At 46.6% G+C, this 22,997-nt stretch overlaps 1 protein-coding gene across 1 annotated transcript in view; it reads right to left on the minus strand.

The window, feature by feature from the left end:
- Positions 1 to 4,206: 4,206 nt before the first annotated feature.
- The window catches only part of LOC110510766 (cohesin subunit SA-2), a 57,267-nt gene continuing 38,476 nt past the window's right edge, over positions 4,207 to 22,997 (minus strand). Inside the window, exons 18-32 of the mRNA XM_036969625.2 lie at positions 19,806 to 20,009; positions 19,540 to 19,610; positions 18,330 to 18,498; positions 17,767 to 17,859; positions 17,446 to 17,620; positions 16,523 to 16,662; positions 16,088 to 16,189; positions 13,909 to 14,057; positions 13,593 to 13,721; positions 13,160 to 13,386; positions 12,667 to 12,919; positions 12,459 to 12,566; positions 12,043 to 12,169; positions 10,353 to 10,430; positions 4,207 to 7,465 (exon numbers count right to left, since the gene is read on the minus strand). Of these exons, the coding sequence (XP_036825520.1) occupies positions 7,442 to 7,465; positions 10,353 to 10,430; positions 12,043 to 12,169; positions 12,459 to 12,566; positions 12,667 to 12,919; positions 13,160 to 13,386; positions 13,593 to 13,721; positions 13,909 to 14,057; positions 16,088 to 16,189; positions 16,523 to 16,662; positions 17,446 to 17,620; positions 17,767 to 17,859; positions 18,330 to 18,498; positions 19,540 to 19,610; positions 19,806 to 20,009 (2,049 nt within the window). The 3' untranslated portion in view covers positions 4,207 to 7,441. The remainder of the gene's footprint in view (positions 7,466 to 10,352; positions 10,431 to 12,042; positions 12,170 to 12,458; positions 12,567 to 12,666; positions 12,920 to 13,159; positions 13,387 to 13,592; positions 13,722 to 13,908; positions 14,058 to 16,087; positions 16,190 to 16,522; positions 16,663 to 17,445; positions 17,621 to 17,766; positions 17,860 to 18,329; positions 18,499 to 19,539; positions 19,611 to 19,805; positions 20,010 to 22,997) is intronic.

A 22,997-nucleotide genomic window follows, 5' to 3' on the forward strand; every position in this document is an offset into this window, starting at 1 on the left:
TCACTATCCAGTCTCCTTAGCCTGTATAGAAGACTGATGTCTTACAGGTAATGCACTGTTCTGCACATTGCAACACTGCTCGTAGTCATATAGGTTTGTGCAATACAAGATGTGTTGTAGAAAGTCGTTTGCTAATCATCATTCTGCTCAGGACTGGAGTAGACAGATCGCTTCAACCGGTTCAAGAGGTGCAGCCAAAAATGACATTAACATCAGGAAAAGTAGCCTGAGAGAATCACTCAATATTAAAAACTCTTGGTTAGCAACTCTTACTACTTGGTTAAAGCTTGACGTTTTGACAACAATGGCCTTCATCAGACAGGACAGACAGACGGACGGGTGAGTGGAGCCTCTCGAAATGTGGAGGATCAAATGGTCAACCCCTCGTTATCTAGAGGAGAGGATAATGGGTAGGACATGGCCGACTTGTGACTCACCCCACTTCTAGTTGCAATCAATACCACACACACATTAACAACTGGAGAGGAACACACACACACACACACACACACAGTTGTTATCCTGGGGTTATGAGGCTCTGAAATGGTTGCTACGGTGATTCATTCAGCTTTAATTTCACCACAGCCACAATAAGAGTCAAATAAACCACTTCCTCTTTAGAAAAAGTCTGATTGCTGCCCAGACGTGTTCCTCTCTCACAGACTCACTCATAATTGCTTCAGGAAGTATCCTTCTCATTTTACTGAGTCAGAGCAAACTAAGATACCGACCTCAAAAAAATTACCGAAACATATTTGCTGTAGGAAATTAATCAGACAGCCTCCTCTCTATCTGATCTCACATCAATGTGTTTTACATAAACTAATGTCCATCCTTTGATGGCTTCATGGCCTGAAGGACTAATCCCATTCTAGAGGAAGACTCTCACTCAAGCTATTGTCTGTCGTTAGGTCACTCGGGCTACTGCTGTCTGTCGTTAGGTCACTCAGGCTACTGCTGTCTGTCGCTAATTCACTCAAGCTACTGTCTGTTGCTAGGTCACACTCATATTTTAGATTGGGGTTAGTGAGTGCGAGAGAGAGACAGACAGACAGAGAGAGGTTTCAGCAGGAGACAGAGGGGTGTGTGTGTGTTAGAGAGAGACAGAGACAGACAGATAGAGGTTTCAGCAGGAGACAGAGGGGTGTGTGTGTGTTAGAGAGACAGAGACAGACAGAGAGAGAGGTTTCAGCAGGAGACAGAGGGGTGTGTGTGTGTCGGAGAGAGAGACAGAGCGGTATCGTAGCTGTCTGAACCCACTTGTTCCCATCAGCTGTCAGGTCACAGTCCTGAGTCCCATGATTAACGTGTCACTGTCAGTCTCACTGATGTCACGCCGGGACAGAACACAAAACACACCCAGGGACTCTAAATGGGAGGTTTTAATAGGAAGCAAAAGATTTCAAGGGCTCTCTTAGCTTCAAATAACTTTATTATTTTGGGTTAAAAAAAAAGTCCAGGCTACACTTAAATGTTTACAACTAGACAGAAAGTATCCATTATAATGGACCTATATATTCAGATAAATTAAAATTGACCTATATATTTAGATAAATTATAATGGACCTATATATTCATATAAATTATAATGGACCTATATATTCATAGAAATTATAATGGACCTATATATTTAGATAAATTATAATGGACCTATATATTTAGATAAATTATAATGGACCTATATATTTAGATAAATTATAATGGACCTATATATTTAGATAAATTATAATGGACCTATATATTTAGATAAATTATAATGGACCTACATATTTTCAAATAACAAATCAGTCAAAAACAAATGTGTAGTCCTCTGTTGAATTCTGAAAGCCCTCAAGCCAAACAGTTTGCCCACCAGTGCTCTACACAAAGCCGCAGTTCTTTGAGAGGAACCTATATCCAACCTGTGACCTGACCCTTCTGTCCTCCTCCACTCCCACATGCCCTGGGTCAACTCCTCCCCCTCCCCTGTGTGTGTAGGGGGGTCTGACCATAGTTCAAGCCCTGACCTCTACCCCTTGTGCTTCACCTAAGCCTCTCCTGGACTTAAAATCTCACCTAGGCCTGTTCTGGTGACAGGATCCATCCACACACCAGTCTCTCTGCCAGCCGCACACAGGGAGGAGACAAGTGGCTAATGCCAGTTTCCCTCATTTACCAACTACAACGTTTCTATCACTAGTTCAGTCAGTCATTCACAACACCCTCCATCGCTCTAGCTCTCCGTTAACACAGGGGACAATGACAGGCAGTCAGTTGTTCACCACACCTTCCATCGCTCTAGCTTTCCGTTAACACAGGGGACAACGACAGGCAGTCAGTTGTTCACCACACCTTCCATCGCTCTAGCTCTCCGTTAACACAGGGGACAACGACAGACCATCAGGAGTGGACTGAACACACCACAGGTTTCCCCAGTGGGATTTTCTAAGAACAGACATAAGTGGAATCCCTGACCTCTTCCTGCTTGTCTTCAGACTCAGTAAAACCACCTCTCTCTACAATGAACAGAAATGCATTGATTCTTAGATTTAACTTTCACCTCCATGTCTGCGCTGATCCACAAAGTTGTAATTTTCTAATCCGCGAGAGATCTTTATGCTTGTTCTAATTTTTTTATTGTTATAAAATGACCTTATAAAGCTACTTTCCATACCTGTCTGCCTGCCTGTCTGAGGCCAGAGAGACTAGTGAATGATTATTCTATTTTCTCTGCCCTGACAACACCAGCGAGATTACAACTGATTACTTCAGCAATGATTTAACCATGGAATTAGAATCCTACGGATTTAACCCTTTCAGGTGAAGCCTACAGACAAAATGTTACAGGCTTTGTTTTAAACCCTAACTGATTGTAAATCCATGAAATTACAGAAAGTGATGCACATTGAACTGTTATTTCCAGGAATAGAACAGAGAGTAACTGTCAGGCTGAAGTCCACTGACCAGGCTTCAGATTTCTGGTCTGAAGGTGTGTCCCCCAAATTGCACTCCTGACCTATATAGTGCCTCTGGGCCTGGGTCAAAAGTAGTGCACTAAATAGGGAACAGGGTTCCATTTGGTATGCAGCGGGGGGCCCATGGGGTTATCAGGAGTAAATATAAACCATATCTCTGGCCTCTGCAGCTGGAGGAACTGTCAGGCTGGGATTTAACCCCTCAGCCCTGACCCTGTCAACACCTACCAGAGCAGGGCAGTGAGACTGATTATAGACGTACACACACTAGAGCAGTGAGACTGATTATAGACATACACACACTAGAGAAGGGCAGTGAGACTGATTATAGACGTACACACACCAGAGCAGGGCAGTGAGACTGATTATAGACGTACACACACACCAGAGCAGGGCAGTGAGACTGATTATAGACGTACACACACTAGAGCAGGGCAGTGAGACTGATTATAGACGTACACACACTAGAGAAGGGCAGTGAGAAAGGAACCATTTAAGTTTCCCTAAACAGCGGTACTTTGTCATTCTGAAAGGAGGGATGACGAGGTCTGATGTGAGGATAGACCTCTCCAGATCCTTCAGACAAGTAGCGTATAAATGGGAACCCTTCCCTTCATCCCTCTTTCATTCACCCCTTCCCTCGTTCCCTGCACCATTCTAAACGAGCAGCCATTGATCTGAGGTTCTCTTCAGCTCTGTCTAATATAGAGGCCTCCACAGCCTTTCATCTCCTGCCAGACTCTCTTTTATGATAACAGCCATCGACTCCATCGCCCCCCACCCTCTCAACAGACATAAACGGATAGCTCCCAGCATGGCGGAGCTGTGCTTTGCATAACTTGTAACTGTAGGTAGGAGATTGACAAACACAGGAGTAGCACGATGTAGAAAGATGGGAGAGCTACATGGAAGGATACAGTAGTTAGAATATCAAAAGTGGGAAGGAAGTAGTGCTTTTGATTTTCTGTTTGCGAATCTACACTGTTGAGTAGCTAGGCACATACACTTAAAAGGCAAAACAGGCTGATCAACCCATTAACAGAAACACACCAGATTTTTACACTTACAAAGGCAAAATGGCACCTTATTGCCGAGTGCATGGGGCTCTGGCCAGAAGTCGTGTAGGGAATAGGGTCCTGTCATTTCTGAGGAGACACCACCCCCTTGTGGCGATGAATAGCTATGGTTAAATATACTCAAATAGTTTATTTTCAAACAACGCAAACTGCTTACATAGATCACATCACTCATGTCGAGTTGGTTTACTTTTATTCAAAAAAGTGACTGTCTCCAGGCAAGTACAAATCTGAGAGGGAGTGGTAATAGGATAGGGAACAAACAGCGCGGAAGTGTGTGTGTGTTTGTATATTATATATATGAGAAAATTCAACACATACATAAAATGGCCAAAAAGGAAAAACACAACAAATGAAAATAAAGCTTGATGTTTGTTTTATATACAGGAAGGCTCAAATAAAGGACTATACCAATGTAGTGGTAGTAAGTGACAAAACAAAAGCCACAGTCATTTTTACTCCAAAATATTTACTTACATATAATAATAATAATAATAATAATAATAATAATTAGGTAAAACACACAGGCTGCCTGTATCTACTTCACCGACATCACATCTGGACCATCTGTTTTCTGTCGTTATAACAACCCCAATAATCACCTTTCATGGCTACCTCTTGACACGGAAGAGGATTAGTAAGAGAAAACGATTTAGGACCTGTCCAGAAACAACCCCTAGCACCCTAAACTCTAGTCTCACGAGGACATCCTTCCAAATGTCATCTACAGAAGATTTCCGAGGTTACCCCAGCCCTAACCCCTAGGCATTCCGAGGCTAACCCGGCCCTAACCCCTAGGCATTCCGAGGCTACCCCGGCCCTAACCCCTAGGCATTCCGAGGCTACCCCGTCCCTAACCCCTAGGCATTCCGAGGCTACCCCGGCCCTAACCCCTAGGCATTCCGAGGCTACCCCGGCCCTAACCCCTAGGCATTCCGAGGCTACCCCGGCCCTAACCCTAGGCATTCCGAGGCTACCCCGGCCCTAACCCCTAGGCATTCCGAGGCTACCCCGGCCCTAACCCCTAGGCATTCCGAGGCTACCCCGGCCCTAACCCCTAGGCATTCCGAGGCTACCCCGGCCCTAACCCCTAGGCATTCCGAGGCTACCCCGGCCCTAACCCCTAGGCATTCCGAGGCTACCCCGGCCCTAACCCCTAGGCTTTCCGAGGCTACCCCGGCCCTAACCCCTAGGCTTTCCGAGGCTACCCCGGCCCTAACCCCTAGGCTTTCCGAGGCTACCCCGGCCCTAACCCCTAGGCTTTCCGAGGCTACCCCAGCCCTAACCCCAAGGTGCTAGTGTAAATCTGCAGTGATTTGATGGGTAGTAGTATCACCTTCTCCCCGATAAAACTAGTTGGGATGAAGCCAAATTGGATACACCTTACTTATCTATTCCTATCAGATATCCACAGGTGCCTAGGGGTAGAGGCATAGAATTACTAGAGTGAGTGGGGGGGGGGGGGGGTCTACACTTAAACCAGAGCAATTATATTCTAGCAATACTGTTTATATGGGGCTAGGGGCAGTTAATTAGACAGGGCAGTTGATTTCCTTCCATTACTGCATGTTTAAGGCCCAGGCATGGAATGATTACCAAGTAGATAGATTTACCTCAGTAGACAAAACATTTCATTAAAACTTATGGACGACATAATAGTTCATGTCACATGTAAGCTTTGTCTAGCTGCCAGAGTGCTGCTGCTGTTGAGAACTGTCCCAAATGGCACCTCTATTCCCTATACAGTGCACTACTTTTGACCAGGTCCCATAGGGAATATTTGGCCCGGTGAGGGCACCAGGGTGCCATTTGGAATGAAAACAACAACCTTTCTATATGAATATAATGACTGGCTTTAAGTTCTCTATACAGTTTTATATGGTGGCGTTGCGCAACAGGACATTATTATTACTCATGTTGATGGTGAAAACCTTAAAGCTGATATTTCACAAGTCACATTTATTTATTTCATAATGAGTCTTATCCAAACTAATTTACACGTAGGAAAAACAACAAAAAGAGAGGTAGAAACCCCAAAATATTAAGACGAAGAAAAACAGAAATAGAAATGTAAAAATCTTCCTCCTCACATGACTACACATGCTTTCCTTTTTAAACAGTTTTACACATTTATGAAACCTTAACTTATGTTGAACATTTTAATTTAAAAAAGCACAGTTAGAAAATCAGCACCGATTCATATATAACTTTATTTAAAATTTAGAGATAGCCATTTCAACACTAAATATGCTGGATTTTCTGTCTATTAACATGCTGCTTGCTTGTCTCTGAGTCAGCACAGTGGCGGCACTACCAGAGAGAAGGTCACCTCGCTGTCCGTCGGGGAGAGTAGTCTCTTCAGATAGGGAGAAGGATCCAAATCTTTGGGTAAGCTTCAGGACTTGTGCGGCAGCCTAGTTCCTTGTTAAACACTGGGTCTTTGTCCCAAATGGCACCCTATTCCCTATATAGTGCACTACTTTTGACCGGAGCCCTATTCCCTATATAGTGCACTACTTTAGACCAGAGCCCTATTCCCTATATAGTGCACTACTTTAGACCAGAGCCCTATTCCCTATATAGTGCACTACTTTAGACCAGAGCCCTATTCCCTATATAGTGCACTACTTTTGAGACGCACCCTGGGCCTCTTCACAGCAACTCCCGGGGTCCTCAGACTGTATTCAACAACCACGGAATAGAAACACTACCCACACACACAGTTGGATATGACGGCCAGACCTTCTGGTCCAAACGTTGACAGAAACTAACCTGAAGGATGTACGACAGTGGCGTTATTTCTACTCCTTTCGCATAAAGGACTCTGCACATGGAAAACGGTTGGATGTGTGTTGCTACATCCATGACTCTTACAGCTGATCTATTCAACAGGTCACCAACAACCACCAGCAGTCGTCGTCATCACAACCACAGAACCAACAGATTCTACTGACAGTCCAACATGGGGGAAAGGAAAAAAAACTGAAACTAGCATTAAGACCAAGTCCATCCACTTCTACCACAGCTAGCTACCTTTCCTACTAACAATCTGTGTCTAAATGACTACACCGCACCGGGTTACTCACTATACTAGCATAGAGAGGGTTAGAGGACAGGTCATTCCATCTCCATTTGGAAGAAAAATAAAACGCTGTAGAATTACAGAACTCCCTTCAGACTAAGACTCAGCGTCTGGAGGATTCTTCTAGGTTTGGAACTGGTTGGCCACTAGCTGAAAGGTGAAAGCTTACCCAAGGATTATAAAAAGTATTTTGTTTTCATTCAGTCCCCTCTGAGCGAGCAACACTGTGCGTTAGACCATGGAGGATAAACCAGAGAAGACTTCTGATCGTCAGCTTAACGTCTCCATAAATACAGTACGCCTCTCTTCTTCGTCGACAAATACCAGTTTTAAAACATGGACACTCCAAGGACCTGCAGAGAGAAAAGGTGTCATTACACGTCTGTAAAAGCACTTGGCAACAACATGTCTTAGGTATTACTAGCGAGGATGAACTGCCCTTCCAGATCTCACCCTGACTATTGGAAGTCTGGAGAACTTCAGTATAGGACTGTGTTTGAATGTAGCGCTAGGTGTTATGCTTGTATTTGATTTGATCCGAGTAGAAATTAAGCATTTGATTGGCTCTGGGGGACATTTTTTTACCCCAAGAGAGGCATTTCCTTGTTTTAGCTTTTTGTTTTCCTACCAGTAGCCTATGCCGCGTTAGTTTGTATCTTATGCATGCTAGCTGCGTCACTAGACCCCACCCCCTTTCATCCTCTTCCTGTGGAGAACTTCCCAGGATTTCCAACTGAAAAAGGTGAAAGGAATGTATTCAACCGAATCAGTATTCCACATTTAACCCAACACCTCAAATCAGAGAGGTGCTGCCTTAATGGACATCCACATCATTAGGCGCCTGGGGAGCAGTTAATGGAGGATATGCCTTTTTCAAGAGAACGGCAGATTTAACCACATTTAGGGCAACAAATTACCACCAATCATGCAGTGTGGATAGAGCAGCTTGCAATGGAGGGGGCAAGCTGTAGCTCAGTGAGTTGTTTACGTGCGTGATGGAAAGAGAACTGTCGGGTGCTAGATGCAACTGAAATTTTGAGGGTGAGGAGAGAGAGAGGGTGGAGGAAGAGGCTTGAAGTGCTGAGCATCTTGTCATGACCTGCATTATCTGAATTAGTTCTCATGCTTTTAAAAATAACGGTTCCGTTCCAGAACAGTATAGTTCACATTCGTTCCCGGTTCTGATTCTTGAAAAATTATTTTATTTTCCATGGGGTTCTCTGCTCCCTGAGCCGGTTCTAAACCCTGCTGTAAAGTAGTGTGTTGTATGGCCAGGGCTGTAAAGTGCTACACAATATTTAGCTGTGTAACCAGAATGTTTTTAATTGATACATCCACACTGTTCTGTTGTTTCCGAATGCCCCAGAGAAACAAGCCAGTGTTGTTTCCGAATGCCCCAGAGAAACAAGCCAGTGTTGTTTCAGAATGCCCCAGAGAAACAAACCAGTGTTGTTTCCGAATGCCCCAGAGAAACAAACCAGTGTTGTTTCCGAATGCCCCAGAGAAACAAACCAGTGTTGTTTCCGAATGCCCCAGAGAAACAAGCCAGTGTTGTTTCAGAATGCCCCAGAGAAACAAACCAGTGTTGTTTCAGAATGCCCCAGAGAAACAAACCAGTGTTGTTTCAGAATGCCCCAGAGAAACAAACCAGTGTTGTTTCCGAATGCCCCAGAGAAACAAACCAGTGTTGTTTCCGAATGCCCCAGAGAAACAAACCAGTGTTGTTTCCGAATGCCCCAGAGAAACAAACCAGTGTTGTTTCCGAATGCCCCAGAGAAACAAACCAGTGTTGTTTCCGAATGCCCCAGAGAAACAAACCAGTGTTGTTTCCGAATGCCCCAGAGAAACAAACCAGTGTTGTTTCCGAATGCCCCAGAGAAACAAACCAGTGTGGTTTCCGAATGCCCCAGAGAAACAAACCAGTGCAGATTCGTGGGACGTTCTAAAACTATTTGCGCTCGTTATGTATTTGTTTACTCTTTGTTCAGTCATGTAACCTCATTAGTTAGCTAACCATCTGATAGGACATCCCTACCGGCCAAGGACATCCCTACCGGCCAAGGACATCCCTACCGGCCAAGGACATCCCTAACCCGGACGACGCTAGGCCAATTGTGCATCGCCCCACGGACCTCCCGGTCGCGACAGAGCCTGGGCGCGAACCCAGAGACTCTGATGGCACAGCTGGCGCTGCAGTACAGCGCCCTTAACCACTGCGCCACCCCATCTGGTAACTTTAACAGTATATCCAAACATTTTGGGTCACAGAAAGGAAAAGGGATGGCTTCTCAGGAGATCTATGATCATAGCAACGAATGACGAATGACAGATCTCTTGTATGTCGTCATCACTAACAGGACATTTTTAAAGAAACAGCGTACAATTATCAATAAGAAAATGGTGCTTTTACAAAATGTAGAAACCTAATGTTCCACAAATGACTTTGTAATTTCAATGACAGATATTCGTGTCAACATTATAGCTTTTATGTCTTAACAATAATACATAGGTTTAGTGTTATTCAAAATATATTTTTTAGCTTTGGGCATTCCCAGGCTGTCTCACGTCCCAGTACTAACCAGGAATGTTCAGGGTGGTATGGCCACAAGAGTATATATATATATCTGTTATCTGTGAATTAGGTCCCTTGACTCCTCAATGGGCCCAGGAGAGGCGAAGGTCATGCATCCTCCGAAACATGATTCGCCTGACCGCCTACTACTTATCACACTGCTCGCTACATCCGGATGTCAGCCTCACCAATGAGTCGGAGGAAACCCTGTTCGACTGACGACCAGAGTCAGCTTGCAGGTTTCCCGCCCTGTCACAAGGAGTCCGTAGAGCACGATGAGGAAAACCCCAGCAGCCAAACCCCTTAACCCGGACAACATCAATTGTGCGTCGACCTATGTGGCTCCCGGTCACGGCTGCTTGTGACACAGTCTAGGATTGAACATGCTGTAGTAGTGCCTCAGCACTGCGGGGCAGTGGTTTGACCGCTGCGCCACCCAGATGCTCATTACATATTAGTTTCTAGGGCACGGTATGTGCTTTAGAAGTCATATAGGCTGTATCTCAATCAATTAAAATAAAAAATCTTATTTTCTGGTGCTCCTAACTTTAAGTTGGGGGCACCAGTATTACCAATGAAAACATTTCATTTAGAGCACTGTGTATGTATAAGGAAGAGTATTACTATAAAGTAATGGGTTATGAGTATAAGAGAAGAGAGTTACTTACAGACTCATCCATGATGGAACCAGGGTCAAAGTAGTCTGGTTTCAGCTCTGATCTCTCTCTCCTGTTCTTAGAGGGGGGCTGGAGAAAGGAGAGAGAGATAATGATAGACTGAACAAACATATTTTAAAAAACTCAACATGCAACCATTTTTAATATTTTACTGAGTTAGTTCATATAAGAAAATCTGTCAATTGAAATAAATTATTTTGCATGACGGAATACTGATTCACATCCGTTGGTCGCAGATACCATTAAAAACAGTTTGGGCGTGGATCAGAAAACCAGTCAGTATGTGGTGTGACCACCATTAGCCTCATGCAGCGAGACACATCTTCACATCGAGTTGAACAGGCTGTTGATTGTGGAATGTTGTCCCACTCCTATTCAATGGCAATGTGAAGTTGATGGGATATTGGTGGAAACTGGATCACACTGTCAATATGTACATGTCAATGCAGTGGATGCCAAACATGCTCGATGGGTGACACGTCTGGTGAGTGTGCAGGCCACGGAAGAACTGGGTCATTGTCAGATTCCAGGAACTGTGTACAGATCCTTGCGACATGGGGCTGTGCATTATCATACTGAAACATGAGGTGGTGGCAGATGAATGGCAGGACAATAGGCCTCAGCATCTCATCACAGTATGTCTGTGCATTTCAAATTGCCATTGATAAAACGCAAATTGTGTTTGTGGCCGTAGCTTATGCCTGCCTATACCATAACCCCACCATGGGACACTCTGTTCACAACGTTGACATCAGGAAACTGCTCACCCACACGATGCCATATACGCTGTCTGCAATCTGCCCGGTACAGGTGAAACCGGGATTCATGCGTGACGAACACACTTCTCCAACGTGCCAGTGGCCATCGAAGGTGAGCATTTGCCTACTGAAGTCAATTACAACGTCCAAAATCTCTAAAGCCAGGTGTACACTACACCATGTTGGCCTGTTTTAGCTGTTTCAGGCAAGTTTGTGATCAGAGACAAAATCCCCATGAGGTTGCCTACACGGGTCACACGGCCATCACTCAACGCTCGTTAAATGTGAGCGGGTCAGAGACGCAATCTGAGGGCTACCGATGTGGTCTTTGAGCAAGTTGAGAACGATGATCAGCGATAGCCAATGAGAGTGCGCCAGAGAAGAAGCCACAGACAACAGCGATGTTTCGCGTCACCCAGAATGTGTCGACTCTTGAGAAGGAGCACCGAGTACTACTAGTTTGCGTTTGTAATTGCCTTTAATCTAAGCGTCAAATTGTTTCAGGTCTGAAGTTCACAAGCAACGTTAATCGATAAAAAAATGTTGGCAAGATAGTGTTTCAACTGTGTGGCAAGCCACAGCTCCTTGTAGCTACGTTAAATCTAACCACATCACGTTGTTTTTGCGTGACAGTATGGTATCGACAATCCTCTTGTGATGTGTGACCCCAGTCTGTACCACATTGTTTAATGTGCGCACCACTAAGTTGGCGAGACCAAATACACTACAGGAAAGATGGTCCTTTAATGTGGGAGGTTTAGCAATGTTAAGATTGTGAAAGTCGTTTGTAGTGTACACCCGGCTTAAAAACGACATTGGAGGCAGCTTATGGTAGATAAATTAACATTCAATTCTCTGGCAACAGCCCTGGTGGACAATTTTTTTTTTAAGCCATATATGTAGTAGAAGGTCAAAGGTCTCACCAGGTCGATGTCCATGGTGTCAAAGTCCATGCCCTCGTTGAGGTCTTCCATACGACCCTCTGATGACATCATCACGTCCTCTACGATAGGCTCCTCATCCTCCTCCATCAGCCCTGTACCACGCCGACTACACACACACACACACACACACACCATAATTAGTACAGTCAAACAACCATCAATATAGAGAACCCTAAATTCACAACTAGTTAGTCCACAAACAGATATGAAAAGGAAGTAGCTCTTACATGGCCTGTTGCAGGTTGGTCCTGGGCTCGGGGTTAGGGAGAGATCGGTGTGTGTGTGTGTGTGTGTATATGTGTGTGTGTTCTTACATGGCCTGTTGCAGGTTGGTCCTGGGCTCGGTCGGGGTTAGTGAGAGATGGGGGGGTGTGAGTGTGTGTGTGTGTTCTTACATGGCCTGTTGCAGGTTGGTCCTGAGCTTGGCGTAGTTCATGGCCCTCTCCTGCTGCTGGCGAACCTCCTCCTGCTGCCTCTGAGCCAGCATCCACGTCACCTGGGTACTAAAAACCGGTCAGACAACCGGTCAGACAACCATACTAGTGGTTCAGGTAGGTACATGTCAAAATTGAGAGATGAAAAGAGCGAGAGAGCGAGACTTACTTGTAGTCGATGGGTGTCTGGTGGAGTTGAGGTGTTTGGGGGAGTGTGTGAGGGTGTGGCTGCTGCTGGGAGTCTGAAGGGAGGGCGTACACTCCTATATAGCTGTCGTCTCTCCCCCGTTTGGCCTCCCCCCTCATGTCCCCTGGTCCTCTCATCATGGTAGAGGTGAGGTGGGGGGAGGGCATCATCACTGGAGTCTGCATGCTCTGGTGCTGCCACGACATATCGGCACTGCTGCTACTGCTCTCCTCCACTAGAGAACACACACACACACACACACACACACACACAACTCTGAAAGGGTTGGATGACTAAGAGATGCAGTGAGCACGTCCCAACCAGGCTAGGTGATTTCAGCCATGGAGACTACACTATCTACCAACCAGGGGTAACAGTGTTTACAGTAGGAGTTGACCTCAGACCGGGACAGTCCTCTCTAACATGGCCATGTAGTGACCACAGTCTGACTTCTAGAGCCTGGTTCTGGAGCTACCTTCAGGAAGTCTCCTCTTGGCTGCAGCGACAGTAGCAGTGGGAGTAGCAGCCTTGGTCTTCTTGGATCTGACCGACGACCCTCTGGAGGAGTAGCCGGAGACAACAGACATGGTGTCATCGTCCCCGCCGGCCTGCAGGGAGTTCCTGTAGGAGATGAGCGGTAGCCAGCAGTCGTCTCTCTGGAGGGCCATCTGGAAGGTCATGAACCTCTCCAGATACATGTGACTACAGCAGAGAGAGGAGAGATGTCACACTCAGTCAACTGGAAGGTCCTTAAGGTTATGTGTCTGGGAGGGGACACAGTCCTCTTGTCCTCCTTCATGATATCATACAACATATCAGACTAGTCATTACTTACACAGCCATCAGCTATGACACACACACACAAAGGGACATGTGTCTGATTAGGAGAGGCAGAGGTGTGTACTCACACAGTCCTCTTGTCCTGCCTCATTAGTTTGGAGGAAAACTCAGAGAGGATGTCTAGGAAGGCCAGGTGAAGAGGAGGGTTTCCTTCTCCCTGGGGACTGGGCTCCTTAAACGCAAACTCTATACCATCCCTGGAGAGGGACAAGAGGGAGAGAGGGGTGGGAGAGGTAGGGAGAGACCATTTTTGTTCAGAAAAATGAGGTATCTAGCAGCACGCGTAGATGCATACATGAACTAGTCCTACGTACAGCTCACATCCATCATATGCTAATCATGTTGAAAAGCTATGAGAAAGAGAGATCAGAAGAGGAGACTGACTTGTGCAGCATGGCGATAGCATCTCGTGTTTTCACCTGGTCCAGACCAAAGGTGAGAGAGAAACGTCTGGCCAGCTCCTTGATCCCACAGAACGCTGAGGACGAGCGGTCAAATCCTGTCCCCAACTCTGACATCATCTCATGGAACAACTGGAGGAGATGGGGAAGAGAGGGATGGGGGAATACATGTGTGGAATAAAGACATGGTTCTTTCAATGGGATTTGTTCCAGAAAGGCTGGAATGCAGAGATCTGAAAGTTAAAACAGTGTGTGTGTGTGTGTGTGTGTGTGACTAACCTGCTGTAGACGGAGGACGAGGGTTGGGTGTGTGTGTAACTAACCTGCTGTAAACTGAGGATGAGGGTTTGTGTGTGTGTGTGTGTGTGTGTGTAACTAACCTGCTGTAAACTGAGGATGAGGGTTTGTGTGTGTGTGTGTGTGTGTGTAACTAACCTGCTGTAAACTGAGGATGAGGGTTTGTGTGTGTGTGTGTGTGTGTGTAACTAACCTGCTGTAAACTGAGGATGAGGGTTTGTGTGTGTGTGTGTGTGTAACTAACCTGCTGTAAACTGAGGACGAGGGTTTGTGTGTGTGTGTAACTAACCTGCTATAAACTGAGGATGAGGGTTTGTGTGTGTGTGTGTGTATGTAACTAACCTGCTGTAAACTGAGGATGAGGGTTTGTGTGTGTGTGTGTGTGTGTGTGTGTGTGTGTGTGTGTAACTAATCTGCTGTAAACTGAGGATGAGGGTTTGTGTGTGTGTGTGTGTGTGTAACTAACCTGCTGTAAACTGAGGATGAGGGTTTGTGTGTGTGTGTGTGTGTGTAACTAACCTGCTGTAAACTGAGGATGAGGGTTTGTGTGTGTGTGTGTGTAACTAACCTGCTGTAAACTGAGGACGAGGGTTTGTGTGTGTGTGTGTGTGTGTGTGTGTAACTAACCTGCTGTAAACTGAGGATGAGGGTTTGTGTGTGTGTGTGTAACTAACCTGCTGTAAACTGAGGATGAGGGTTTGTGTGTGTGTGTGTGTAACTAACCTGCTGTAAACTGAGGATGAGGGTTTGTGTGTGTGTGTGTAACTAACCTGCTGTAAACTGAGGATGAGGGTTTGTGTGTGTGTGTGTGTGTGTGTGTGTAACTAACCTGCTGTAAACTGAGGATGAGGGTTTGTGTGTGTGTGTGTGTGTGTAACTAACCTGCTGTAAACTGAGGATGAGGGTTTGTGTGTGTGTGTGTGTGTGTAACTAACCTGCTGTAAACTGAGGATGAGGGTTTGTGTGTGTGTGTGTGTGTGTGTAACTAACCTGCTGTAAACTGAGGATGAGGGGTGTGTGTGTGTGTGTGTGTGACTAACCTGCTGTAAACTGAGGATGAGGGTTTGTGTGTGTGTGTGTGTGTAACTAACCTGCTGTAAACTGAGGATGAGGGGTGTGTGTGTGTGTGTGACTAACCTGCTGTAAACTGAGGATGAGGGTTTGTGTGTGTGTGTGTGTGTGTGTGTAACTAACCTGCTGTAAACTGAGGATGAGGGTTTGTGTGTGTGTGTGTGTGTGTGTAACTAACCTGCTGTAAACTGAGGATGAGGGTTTGTGTGTGTGTGTGTGTGTGTAACTAACCTGCTGTAAACTGAGGATGAGGGTTTGTGTGTGTGTGTGTGTGTAACTAACCTGCTGTAAACTGAGGATGAGGGTTTGTGTGTGTGTGTGTGTGTGTGTGTAACTAACCTGCTGTAAACTGAGGATGAGGGTTTGTGTGTGTGTGTGTGTGTGTGTGTAACTAACCTGCTGTAAACTGAGGATGAGGGGTGTGTGTGTGTGGTACCTGTTGTAGACTGAGGATGAGGGGTGTGTGTGGTACCTGTTGTAGACTGAGGATGAGGGGTGTGTGTGGTACCTGTTGTAGACTGAGGATGAGGGGTGTGTGTGTGTGTGGTACCTGTTATAGACTGAGGATGAGGGGTGTGTGTGGTACCTGTTGTAGACTGAGGATGAGGGGTGTGTGTGTGTGTGGTACCTGTTATAGACTGAGGATGAGGTGTGTGTGTGGTACCTGTTATAGACTGAGGATGAGGGGTGTGTGTGTGTGTGTGGTACCTGTTGTAGACTGAGGATGAGGGGTGTGTGTGTGTGTGGTACCTGTTGTAGACTGAGGATGAGGGGTGTGTGTGTGTGTGTGGTACCTGTTGTAGACTGAGGATGAGTGTCTTGGCACATTGGATCTTGTCTATCTGTCTGGTCTTAGACATGGTCTCCTTGATGATGTCACCATAGTCATTATAATACTAGAGAGAGGAAGACAGTTCAGCCACAAGTCAGTCTCCCTCAGGAGAAAACAGGACTTCAGATACAGATGCAACCAAGCAGTACCTGGAATGACTCCGGTAATGATATGGTGTTGAGGTTAAACGAGTGTCACAGGCACGAAGAGGTGATAACCATAGAATCTATTCAACGGGTCAGTCAGCGATGGGATAACATGTGGACTGACAAACATTATGAGTGTACCCATGACTAGCAGTCAAATTACCAGGTTTAGAGATTCCAAGTATTTTCTATAGATTATATTTCTATGGCCATAACTGTGTAAAGACAGGTGAGTGCTTCTCTATTCTTACCCTCATGTACTGTTTAAAGATGTCAGCTCCAGTGTTCATCTCTACTACGTTATATATGATAAGTTTACAGTAGGCTGCCAGGAGGTTACGTCTCTTGTGAAGAGCTTCTATCTTCGCTGCCTCGTCATCCTGCTGGCCATCTGTAGATACAACAGATTGTTAGTGGCTGTGTAACATAGCTCTTATGGGGAGCATCTATCTTGTTGACCATTTAAATAGAGGTAGAACCAGGGACACACACACAGCCCGGGACACACACACACAGCCCGGGACACACACACACAGCCCGGGACACACACACACAGCCCGGGACACACACACACAGCCCGGGACACACACACACAGCCCGGGACACACACACACAGCCCGGGACACACACACACAGCCCGGGAGACACACAGCCCACGACACACAGCATCACAGACTGTCACAAGGCCAGACAGTAATGTAATTTCCGGAACAGGGTCTTGTTGGTTAGCGATGGCCAAACGAGCTATTTTCAAGTGCAAATAAGAAAAAAGCAATCCTACTGGAAAAGTGTGCAGCGGTGTGTGGTTAGCAGCGTCTGTGGTTAGCAGCGTGTGTGGTTAGCAGCGTGTGTGGTTAGCAGCGTGTGTGGTTAGCAGCGTGTGTGGTTAGCAGCGTGTGTGGTTAGCAGCGTGTGTGGTTAGCAGCGTGTGTGGTTAGCAGCGTGTGTGGTTAGCAGCGTGTGTGGTTAGCAGCGTGTGTGGTTAGCAGCGTGTGTGGTTAGCAGCGTGTGTGGTTAGCAGTGTGTGTGGTTAGCAGCGTGTGTGGTTAGCAGCGTGTGTGGTTAGCAGCGTGTGTGGTTAGCAGTGTGTGTGGTTAGCAGTGTGTGTGGTTAGCAGTGTGTGTGGTTAGCAGTGTGTGTGGTTAGCAGTGTGTGTGGTTAGCAGTGTGTGTACCTGTGCTGCCGTTGTCATCGTCCTGGTCTATAAACACATGGTGCAGTATGAAGGACAGTAGTTCTGTCTGTAACGAGTCATCAGGACTGTAGACCAGCGGTTCCAGCTGCTCTCTGCCTCCTGAGACCATCTGATGACTAAAGACTAGCAACACATCACACAGGATGGTGAACGCCTGGGGGAGAGAGAGAGGAGATGGACTGTTGGTTATCAGTGGTCTGCCTCCTTGGCCACGTCTTCCTCATCTCAATGGGGTTCCATGAGGATTCTGAGAATTTCATTTAAATCACTAGGATGTGATTAGCTGCTACAGGACAGTACCTGTTCCTTGACGGTTGTGTTGACGTTGGTGAGGTAACGTTGACACATCAGACAGAACATCCGCATCTGTTTCCTCAGGCTCACCATGTCCTCCTACAAAAACAATATTACATGATCAAAACAAACACGCCCTCCTACAAAACACACACCCTCCTACAAAACAATATTACATGATCAACACACACACGCCCTCCTACAAAACACACACCCTCCTACAAAGCAATATTACATGATCAACACACACACGCCCTCCTACAAAACACACACCCTCCTACAAAACAATATTACATGATCAACACACACACGCCCTCCTACAAAACACACACCCTCCTACAAAACAATATTACATGATCAAAACACACACGCCCTCCTACAAAACAATATTACATGATCAACACACACAACCTCCTAGATTACATACACACAAGTGAACCATCATAAGACTTGCTGTATAAACCTTGACTCACTCCCCAACCCTAATGCCATTTTCCTAGATAGTAAATAACAGTGAAATGAATGAGAAGGTTCTGAGCTGCCAGCCAGTTGAGAAGTGAGTTGCATACCTTTCTGTGGCTGCCCTCTGAGACCTTGGCCAAGTACCACAGGACAACGTAGTGGGTACACTGTAGAGCATGGACCACTATTTGCTCTGGCATGTCTCCGTTCTCAATGCCCGTGTTGAGCAACTTGAAGTTACTGCTGAACAGATCCCACTGGGACAGGTCGTGGGCACTGGGGGAGAGAGAGGAGGGGAGGTTAGAGAGAGGAGGGGAGGTTAGAGAGAGGAGGGGAGGTTAGAGAAAGGAGGGGAGGTTAGAGAGAGGAGGGGAGGTTAGAGAGAGGTTAGAGAGAGGTTAGAGAGAGGTTAGAGAGAGGTTAGAGAGAGGAGGGGAGGTTAGAGAGAGGAGGGGAGGTTAGAGAGAGGAGGGGAGGTTAGAGAGAGGAGGGGAGGTTAGAGAGAGGAGGGGAGGTTAGAGAGAGGAGGGGAGGTTAGAGAGAGGAGGGGAGGTTAGAGAGAGGAGGGGAGGTTAGAGAGAGGAGGGGAGGTTAGAGAGAGGATAGAGAGGTTAGAGAGAGGAAGGGAGGTTAGAGAGAGGTTAGAGAGAGGAGGGGAGGTTAGAGAGAGGAGGGGAGGTTAGAGAGAGGAGGGGAGGTTAGAGAGAGGATAGAGAGGTTAGAGAGAGGAAGGGAGGTTAGAGAGAGGTTAGAGAGAGGAGGGGAGGTTAGAGAGAGGTTAGAGAGAGGAGGGGAGGTTAGAGAGGGGTTAGAGAGAGGAGGGGTGGTTAGAGAGAGGAGGGGAGGTTAGAGAGAGGTTAGAGAGAGGAGGGGAGGTTAGAGAGAGGTTAGAGAGAGGAGGGGAGGTTAGAGAGAGGTTAGAGAGAAGAGGGGAGGTTAGAGAGGGGTTAGAGAGAGGAAGGGAGGTTAGAGAGGTTAGAGAGAGGAGGGGAGGTTAGAGAGAGGTTAGAGAGAGGAGGGGAGGTTAGAGAGAGGAGGGGAGGTTAGAGAGAGGAGGGGAGGTTAGAGAGAGGAGGGGAGGTTAGAGAGAGGAGGGGAGGTTAGAGAGAGGAGGGGAGGTTAGAGAGAGGAGGGGAGGTTAGAGAGAGGAGGGGAGGTTAGAGAGAGGAGGGGAGGTTAGAGAGAGGAGGGGAGGTTAGAGAGAGGAGGGGAGGTTAGAGGGGAGGTTAGAGAGAGGAGGGGAGGTTAGAGAGAGGGGAGGTTAAAGAGGAGGGGGGAGAAACAAGAGGAAGAGAGAAAGAAGAGGGAGGGCCTTACTTGTGGAAGGCAGTGATTCTCTTGAGAGTAGACAGGACCTGGTAGGCATCATCATCATCAGGCTCTTCACCCTGAACACAGAGGCAGATCAGTATCACCTACACAAACTTGTCCACTCAGCCCAATAGATGAAACATGTAGACTGGAGGTCCTCCCTCTGAGCTCTCTCCTCCCCCTCGCTCACCCATTGTATGAAGTCCTTAAACAATCTGTTGAATTTGTCCACCAGTTCATTCTCGTTTTCCTCCCTCATCCCTTCCCCTCACCTCTTGTAAGAAGTCTTCCAGCAGTCTGTTGAATTTGTCCACCAGTTCATCGAGCAACTGTGACCTGGCGATGTCCACTCTGTTAAAGATGGTGAACTCCTCGTTGCAGAGAGCATGGTAGGTCTTCGAGCACGCCTCCAGAACCTCTGTGTCTGTGTGTTTCTCCACGATCTCCCTGATCTGACGCAGCAACGCCTCCAAGTGCTAGAAGAAGAGGGAGGGAGTCGGAAAATGTTTTAGAGATATCAAATGCATAACACTGCCAGACATTTCCCAACGTTTTGTCAAGTTGAACAGTGCTTTGAATTAGACTACAGTGTAGGGTCAGGGGTTAGAGTTTGAATTAGACTAGTGTAGGGTCAGGGGTTAGAGTTTGAATTAGACTAGTGTAGGGTCGGGGGTTAGAGTTTGAATTAGACTACAGTGTAGGGTCGGGGGTTAGAGTTTGAATTAGACTACAGTGTAGGGTCGGGGGTTAGAGTTTGAATTAGACTCCAGTGTAGGGTCGGGGGTTAGAGTTTGAATTAGACTACAGTGTAGGGTCGGGGGTTAGAGTTTGAATTAGACTAGTGTAGGGTCGGGGGTTAGAGTTTGAATTAGACTACAGTGTAGGGTCGGGGGTTAGAGTTTGAATTAGACTCCAGTGTAGGGTCGGGGGTTAGAGTTTGAATTAGACTACAGTGTAGGGTCGGGGGTTAGAGTTTGAATTAGACTAGTGTAGGGTCGGGGGTTAGAGTTTGAATTAGACTCCAGTGTAGGGTCGGGGGTTAGAGTTTGAATTAGACTCCAGTGTAGGGTCAGGGGTTAGAGTTTGAATTAGACTCCAGTGTAGGGTCGGGGGTTAGAGTTTGAATTAGACTCCAGTGTAGGGTCGGGGGTTAGAGTTTGAATTAGACTCCAGTGTAGGGTCGGGGGTTAGAGTTTGAATTAGACTCCAGTGTAGGGTCGGGGGTTAGAGTTTGAATTAGACTAGTGTAGGGTCGGGGGTTAGAGTTTGAATTAGACTCCAGTGTAGGGTCGGGGGTTAGAGTTTGAATTAGACTCCAGTGTAGGGTCGGGGGTTAGAGTTTGAATTAGACTCCAGTGTAGGGTCGGGGGTTAGAGTTTGAATTAGACTAGTGTAGGGTCGGGGGTTAGAGTTTGAATTAGACTAGTGTAGGGTCGGGGGTTAGAGTTTGAATTAGACTCCAGTGTAGGGTCGGGGGTTAGAGTTTGAATTAGACTCCAGTGTAGGGTCGGGGGTTAGAGTTTGAATTAGACTAGTGTAGGGTCGGGGGTTAGAGTTTGAATTAGACTACAGTGTAGGGTCGGGGGTTAGAGTTTGAATTAGACTACAGTGTAGGGTCGGGGGTTAGAGTTTGAATTAGACTAGTGTAGGGTCGGGGGTTAGAGTTTGAATTAGACTAGTGTAGGGTCGGGGGTTAGAGTTTGAATTAGACTAGTGTAGGGTCGGGGGTTAGAGTTTGAATTAGACTAGTGTAGGGTCGGGGGTTAGAGTTTGAATTAGACTAGTGTAGGGTCGGGGGTTAGAGTTTGAATTAGACTAGTGTAGGGTCGGGGGTTAGAGTTTGAATTAGACTCCAGTGTAGGGTCGGGGGTTAGAGTTTGAATTAGACTACAGTGTAGGGTCGGGGGTTAGAGTTTGAATTAGACTAGTGTAGGGTCGGGGGTTAGAGTTTGAATTAGACTCCAGTGTAGGGTCGGGGGTTAGAGTTTGAATTAGACTCCAGTGTAGGGTCGGGGGTTAGAGTTTGAATTAGACTCCAGTGTAGGGTCGGGGGTTAGAGTTTGAATTAGACTCCAGTGTAGGGTCGGGGGTTAGAGTTTGAATTAGACTCCAGTGTAGGGTCGGGGGTTAGAGTTTGAATTAGACTCCAGTGTAGGGTCGGGGGTTAGAGTTTGAATTAGACTCCAGTGTAGGGTCGGGGGTTAGAGTTTGAATTAGACTAGTGTAGGGTCGGGGGTTAGAGTTTGAATTAGACTCCAGTGTAGGGTCGGGGGTTAGAGTTTGAATTAGACTAGTGTAGGGTCGGGGGTTAGAGTTTGAATTAGACTCCAGTGTAGGGTAAGGGGTTAGAGTTTGAATTAGACTAGTGTAGGGTAAGGGGTTAGAGTTTGAATTAGACTCCAGTGTAGGGTCGGGGGTTAGAGTTTGAATTAGACTAGTGTAGGGTCGGGGGTTAGAGTTTGAATTAGACTCCAGTGTAGGGTAAGGGGTTAGAGTTTGAATTAGACTAGTGTAGGGTAAGGGGTTAGAGTTTGAATTAGACTAGTGTAGGGTCGGGGGTTAGAGTTTGAATTAGACTCCAGTGTAGGGTCGGGGGTTAGAGTGTGAATTAGACTAGTGTAGGGTCGGGGGTTAGAGTTTGAATTAGACTACAGTGTAGGGTCGGGGGTTAGAGTTTGAATTAGACTAGTGTAGGGTCGGGGGTTAGAGTTTGAATTAGACTAGTGTAGGGTCGGGGGTTAGAGTTTGAATCAGACTCCAGTGTAGGGTCGGGGGTTAGAGTTTGAATCAGACTCCAGTGTAGGGTCGATCGGGGGTTAGAGTTTGAATTAGACTCCAGTGTAGGGTCGGGGGTTAGAGTTTGAATCAGACTCCAGTGTAGGGTCGGTCGGGGGTTAGAGTTTGAATCAGACTCCAGTGTAGGGTCGGGGGTTAGAGTTTGAATTAGACTCCAGTGTAGGGTAAGGGGTTAGAGTTTGAATTAGACTAGTGTAGGGTCGGGGGTTAGAGTTTGAATTAGACTAGTGTAGGGTCGGGGGTTAGAGTTTGAATTAGACTAGTGTAGGGTCGGGGGTTAGAGTTTGAATTAGACTAGTGTAGGGTCGGGGGTTAGAGTTTGAATTAGACTCCAGTGTAGGGTCGGGGTTAGAGTTTGAATTAGACTCCAGTGTAGGGTCGGGGGTTAGAGTTTGAATTAGACTAGTGTAGGGTCGGGGGTTAGAGTTTGAATTAGACTCCAGTGTAGGGTCGGGGGTTAGAGTTTGAATTAGACTAGTGTAGGGTCGGGGGTTAGAGTTTGAATTAGACTAGTGTAGGGTCGGGGGTTAGAGTTTGAATTAGACTAGTGTAGGGTCGGGGGTTAGAGTTTGAATTAGACTAGTGTAGGGTCGGGGGTTAGAGTTTGAATTAGACTCCAGTGTAGGGTCGATCGGGGGTTAGAGTTTGAATTAGACTCCAGTGTAGGG

The sequence above is a fragment of the Oncorhynchus mykiss genome, chromosome 25 (genome assembly GCF_057628025.1).
Source record: "Oncorhynchus mykiss isolate SJ-2025 chromosome 25, ASM5762802v1, whole genome shotgun sequence".
Classification (NCBI taxonomy): domain Eukaryota; kingdom Metazoa; phylum Chordata; class Actinopteri; order Salmoniformes; family Salmonidae; genus Oncorhynchus; species Oncorhynchus mykiss.